General features: G+C 39.4%; 1 protein-coding gene across 1 annotated transcript in view; it reads right to left on the bottom strand.

Annotated features, from left to right (window-relative positions):
* The window catches only part of usp43a (ubiquitin specific peptidase 43a), a 106,148-nt gene that overhangs the window by 50,800 nt on the left and 48,841 nt on the right, over positions 1–6,507 (bottom strand). The window contains exon 4 of the mRNA XM_051384193.1: positions 5,179–5,271. Within this exon, the coding sequence (XP_051240153.1) occupies positions 5,179–5,271 (93 nt within the window). The remainder of the gene's footprint in view (positions 1–5,178; positions 5,272–6,507) is intronic.

Here is a 6,507-nt window from a genome sequence, read left to right as displayed (position 1 = left end):
CCAAAAGAGCGAGAATGGTGCAATTATTGCAGAACTCTGGGACACCAGCAGAAACAGAAATCATGTTGTCAGATTGATCAAGAGATATACTGAGCTTAACTAAGTATTGATGTGTTTCAGCTGCTAAATAGCAAAAAACAACATTCAATAAAATGAGAATATGAAATGCACTACTGAACTGTTTAACGTCTAATAACTTTGCAGATAGATTTCCTCTGACAATACTGTTGTGCAAAATCTAATTTCATGACCGTAAACACATCTGATTTGTCTGTGTCTGACTTAATATCTGAAGTGAATTAACTATTTTCAGATTTTGCCTTGTAGCATTTCATTTTTCCTGTGAGTGTGTGTTTGTGTGTGTGTGTGCAGATTTATGCCTGACTGGACATGACGAGCTAACCCAGCACATTGGTGAAGCTGCTTTGTGCTGGGACTTGTCTGACTTTCAGCAATCTGAACACCTCCTGAAAGGGATGCAGGGATGAAAATGATGGAGGGGTACATGGAAGATATATTAAATAGATTAGATCTGAAACCAAGGGTGGAGTTTGATGAAAGGATGAGAGAACAGAAAGGATGGCATGGTAGCGGAGAAAGAAAAAAGGAATGGGAGCATTGAGGAAAAGACGGAGAGGGGGGACAGAGTAAGGTCATGCCTTCTCAATTGGGATGGTGTAATCACTGACACCTCCACTTCCTGTTTCCCATCATGCATTATTCAGGTGAGTAATGTGTTAGCAGTGGGGTGGCAGACAGGGCAGACGGCAGAGGATCTGAGCAGCTGTTTTATTTACGTTGTTAGATGCTCCGAGATGAGACACCGAGATATGAAATGAAACGGCATGAGAGGTGTGGGATGAGTGCGGCACTTGAGAGCAACAGGAAATTTTGATGTAATCTTAAAAAGCATTTTTTTGCAGCCTCCCAGCCCCCTGCTGGTTTGGAGCCTGGTAGTCTCTATTAAACAGAAACCTCTCATATGTTCCCACATGGAGCACCGTGGAGTGCACAGTGCTCTTCAGATCATTCAAACTGGTCTTGAAAAACTGTTAAGAGGTTAGATCCAGGATTATTGTTTACAGATTTAATAACCCTACAAGTGTCTCTGCATGTTTTACATTAATTACAACAAATCCTGTGTACTTCACATCTGCCATCTATTTTTGTTGCAATGTTTTCCCACTTGTTCCAGTTCATGCACAAGCATACAAGGTCAAGCATGTTTGTAGTAACGAGTCAGCATAGTAGCAAAGTGTAGCATCTCAAAATAATTGTCATTGTGATAATGGAAGCTGAAAAGTCTGTTTCTGAAGGAAAACAGTGGACACAAAACGTTCCTTCTGGGCTACTGTAGAAACATGGTGGTTCACCATGGTGGACTCCAAACATAACAATGATATTATATTCCATTTCTGCCAATAGATCCTCCTAAATGTTACACACTAGACCTTTATAAGATTAATAAGATATTAGCATTGCAATCCTGCAATTACAAAATAACATTGTCAAACCTGAGATGAACATAAATTATACAAAAATAAATAATAAAGGATCAAGATCTATGCAGCAGAAGCAAACATTTTTAAATTCCACACATTCTTCATTTTTTCCCCCTATATATATATATCTTTGTTTTGGCCTTTTTCATTGGCTTCATTGGATAGAGACAGCTGTAGATAGACAGGAAAGGTGGGTAGAGAGAAAGGGAATGACACGCAGCAAAGGGCTGCAGGTTGGATTCGAACCCGGGCCTCTGCAGCAACTTTGTACATGGGTTGCCAGCTCTACTGACTGAGCTAACCGGGCGCCCCCCACACATTCTTCTTACTTGTCAAAAGTTTGTTTGGAGATATGGTGAGTTATGCTCAGTTGACACTGACTCACGTGACATCATTTGAGGCAATTTTGTTTTCACATAGCTGCCTCTGGAGCCACAAAAGGCTGTATACAACTTTTGTCACATATTCAGTAGCACTTTCTAAAACTTGTAAACAGACTTTGAGTTCCCCTTTAATGGATGCTTTTTACCTCCATTATCACACAATTATAACTTTGTCAAAAATAAATAAAATTAAACAAATAAATAAATCTGCATCTTGTAATGAAGTGAATGGAACCCAATGTAAAATGTTGTCATGTTTATCACTGTATGTTTGTTAGTGTTTGTTCAAGTGCACCAGAATTCATTAAATGTTTGATTAAGGAGTTAGAGGAATCATCAGTTAACTTCACATCTTGTGATTATACAAACACACCTGTGCAAAGAATGTTTGAAAATCAGTTCAGATATTTGACCTACATATCGTGTACGTAATCTAATACTTGTACATCCACAAAGAAAGAAAACAGGTACAAGCTGCATGCAATCAAATACTCCTTTGGTAGCCTGTTTGCCCTATTGTCCAATTGTACCTACAGTACCAACCCAGAAGGCTATACAAAGGCCCAGTGAGACCTACTGATCTAAATAACACTACAGTCACTAACAAGCATCTTGGAAAAGTTTTAAGACTTTTCTGAATATTTTCAATAGCTTAAGTAAAAATAACTTGAGAATTATGCTCAGACTGACTGTGCAAGGCTAGATCAAGAAAAAACAGTCAAAGATACTGCCATCCTCCTTTTCTCTCTGCCATACTGGCATTATCTGCTGCACCCAGACCTCAATGCCATGCTGCCAGACAGACCCTGCTGTGTCTCTGGGGGCCGCAGACTTTTCAGGCATTCTGCTGGAATACTGCTGCAGCAGGGCGATGCAATGAGGCCACTGTGTGTGTGCATGTGTGTGTGTGTGTGTGTGTGTGTGTGTCAGGTCAGTTTGGGTTCAGCAGTGAGTCCACACTGAACCTGAATGAATTTCCCACTGTGCTGGGCTCAGACAACTGAAAGGACAGACCACACACTGTTAAGGAACTCACACTGTAAAACTGGGTGTGGGGTTAGGACTGTGGAAGACATGCAGAGAGGATGCAGAGCAGCGGCGTCTGCATGCTTGAAGATAGGAGGATTCATTGAACACTGAATGCAGGAAAATTGTGAAATCGTGTGACTGGAATTTCTTGTTTTTTATGTTTTATGCATGATTGGATACATGGGCAGAGAGAGAAAGCCGATAACATGAGACAAAACCCACAATATTGTGGTCACCCAGTATGCCTTGGTCACCATGATGCCAACTCATTCAACTAATTTTAAAAGGCCCTGCACACTGAAACTGGTGTTTTTACTTATTCTGTTTGATTAGACCTCGGCCTCTATTCAGGTTGAAGGAGATCTGGAGATTTGATGGGATCTCCTTGATAAAGGTGTAATTTCTCCGACCATGACACGTGCAACAAAGCTAACAGGAATTAATTATATTTATACTACAGTATGTATGTCCACACAATCCTGGGAAGAGCTTTAATCAGGCAAAATAATTAAAATCACCTGTGTGGGTGTGTAGGGCCTTTTAGTGGAACCAGTTACTAATTGCTGATGCCTAGAGTACACTAGAGCCACAAACTTTGTGAATCTGTCATCTCTCTCTCTCTCTCTGCATTGCCAAAATCCAGAAAAGTTATTTGTGTCCTTTTCCCTCTCTTGTTCTCTCTCTCTCTGTCTCTTTCTTAATATGTCAAAGTCATACAGCAAGACCTTGCTGACATATAGCTTCTGGTACGGTTAAAAATGGAAACAACACAGAAAGTGTTTGCTCAAGGACTTTTGATGGCCACCATTTATCACTGTGGTATGACATGGCCAAAAGCTGTTGATGTGTAGACCATATGTATGTAAAATGTGGGCATACTTATGTGTTTGTGCAGTCATTGGTGATTTGGAAGAATTTCAAGCAGACTATTTCCTGTCAATATTGATCAGAGATAAATATGATATCTTCTGAACTTTTTATACAATTTTAGTGTACTTTTTAGTGCTGTCAAACGATTAAAATATTTAATTGCGATTAATTGCATTAATGTCATAGTTAACTCGCAATTAATCGCACATTTTTATCTATTCTAAATGTCCCTTGATTTCTTTTTGTCCCATTATTTTTTCTCATTTTAATGTTAATTATCAACATATACTGTAGTGTTCAATTTCACACTAACATTCTCACTTGGAGCAGTCATTCACACTTGGAGCAAATAATCTCTCACACAATGTAACACTGTCCATCAATGAAAGGGTAGGGCAGCCCTTTCTAAGGGATCAAAACAGGGTGATACAAAATAAAATTACAAAGTGCACATGTAAGGTAAACTAGGACTCAGCCTATAGTGCAGTTAAACCATGGCTTAATACTTTTCTCAAGTTTGCTTTGAACATAGCAGTCAGGCTACTGCTCTTTATTCACCAGAGGCTCAACAACCCAGCCTCTTATTTCAGACTGGACGTGCTGCGATGATAGCTCAGTTCACAACGACAAAACACACAGATCACTTTGGTCTTGTCAATGGAACCATTTGGCAACTTTTTAAAAGTAAACTTTCCATTCAGAATATTATTGGCATCCGTTTCGGCGTCTCGCGCTCGCCATCCACTCAAAACGTAACATCTACTACTCTTAAACAATGGTGTGTGGCATGCCTGTTGTTTTGTTTCTGGTCTAGCTAGATCCGGTGGGTGTTGTAGTTTTTCTAACGTTACTAGTTGTGGCAACAGCATGTGAAAAAAACTACAAAGTGTGCTAGGCCAAAAAGAACATTAATCTTGTGGGAAAAAAATTTACACCGTTAAAATGGGTTTGCGTTAACGCTGTTAATAACGCGTTTAACTGACAGCACTAGTACTTTTATAATTTTTAAGAATCATACATACTTTATAGTCCTGTTTTTTGACAAATTCAATGTTTTCTTCTCTCTGATGCTCAGCCATTGTTGTATTAGCTATTTCTTTGTTTCAATAATCTTTGCTTTCATAGAAATTAATGAAATGCTGAGATATAAGCTTACTGTGTATATTTAAAACACCTCTTACAATCAAAAAGGACTTGTATGGTGTGGTAGAATTCTCAACATACCACCAAAATGAGATCAAAGTGAAAACATAAAACAACACTTAAAACTCCTGACATTAACAGTTAGAAGAAATATAGTCCAGGTAGTACAGACAGCAAGAAATGTGTCCTTCTGTGTAAACTGATTACTAATTATTATTAAATTCTACCACTTGTCATGTGTTATACATCACCTGGTTTGTCGTAGGGGGATCGGCAGGGAGATACATAAAAACGGGTCGAAGGTGTTGCTCTGCTTAAGGCAATGAGGGCACGTCAGAGAAGACCTGGAGACAGACAAAGAGAGGCAGAGAGAAATTTTTATCATTTTTGCAATAAGCGACCACAACTCAACACATACTCTGGGGTTTGACAGTCTTGAAGGAACTATCATTACATATTTTCCTTTCCATAACATCCTTTTCCCAATTAATTTTGGTCCATTTTCATATCTGCCAATTGCAGTCACACAGCTTATAACCCTTAAATGTTGCAAAGACAACATCCATTGGAGAGGAAAGCTCATTTAACTTTACATGACTTCACATATAGTGTTGGACAGATGGAATAACAGATACCACTATTCCTACATGCCAAATGCTCCAATTTCCTCTTAAGTATGGGGTAAATGTGCATGCAGTTAAAACCTCCATGACGGTTAAATGTGAATATTCCATGTGGACAATGGTGAATACTAAGCACTGAAACAGGCCATCTGGACTCGATCTGCTGTTGAGAAAAGGGTAGCAAAGCAACAGAGGTGGGATGCTGTTCCTAATTTTGGCACCAAAAAAAAAACAGGCAGGTGAGATATTTCCCTAAATGAAAAAGGGCTGTATCCGACCTGAAGAACACGCTGAGCTGGAGACGAGAGGAGGAGCACTTTGCAGAGAAAAAAGTTAAGAACAAAAGGTAAAGAATGGAAGCTGTATGGGTTTATTTAGAGGCAGAGAAGATGTTAAGGATCGACATGTTTAGAGGAAGAGAGAACAAAAGTGGAGAGCAAAGAGACCGATACAAGGAGAAAAACAACAAAGTGCAGGGCTCAGTGGGAGGACAGATTAAAAATGAACAGAAGGTTGGCAGCAGGACAGTCGAATTGATAGTAACAAGACAGCAAGGCTGATGGAGAAAAAAAGACACCGACAGGACACCGTCAAGGTCTTTGAGCCTACAACAGTGGAGCTGATCAGAGCGGGGGAACGACAGGAAGAAAGAAAAACTGAGTATCTAAACCTGTGGGCTGGTATCAGCAAAAATCTGCAGCCAAACCGCGAATGGCGATTTAGAGGAAAACACTGACATTTTGGAAAATATTTGTTTTATTGCCAAGAGTCAGATGAGAAGATCATGTCTGTTAATGAAATTTAGGGAGACGGTTAGCTTAGCTTAGCTTAAAGACCACAAAATAAGGGGAAATAGCTACCTGGCTCTGTCCAAAGGTAACAAAAAATAATGAAATATCACAAGATGTTAATTACTGCACTTTAGATGTGCTGGTAGGTGGATTTTGTTAGCTTAGG

The sequence above is a fragment of the Dicentrarchus labrax genome, unplaced genomic scaffold (assembly GCF_905237075.1).
Source record: "Dicentrarchus labrax unplaced genomic scaffold, dlabrax2021, whole genome shotgun sequence".
In the NCBI taxonomy this organism is placed as follows: Eukaryota; Metazoa; Chordata; class Actinopteri; family Moronidae; genus Dicentrarchus; species Dicentrarchus labrax.
Note: the sequence above shows the minus strand (reverse complement) of the source record. Positions and strands in the feature narration are given on the sequence as shown.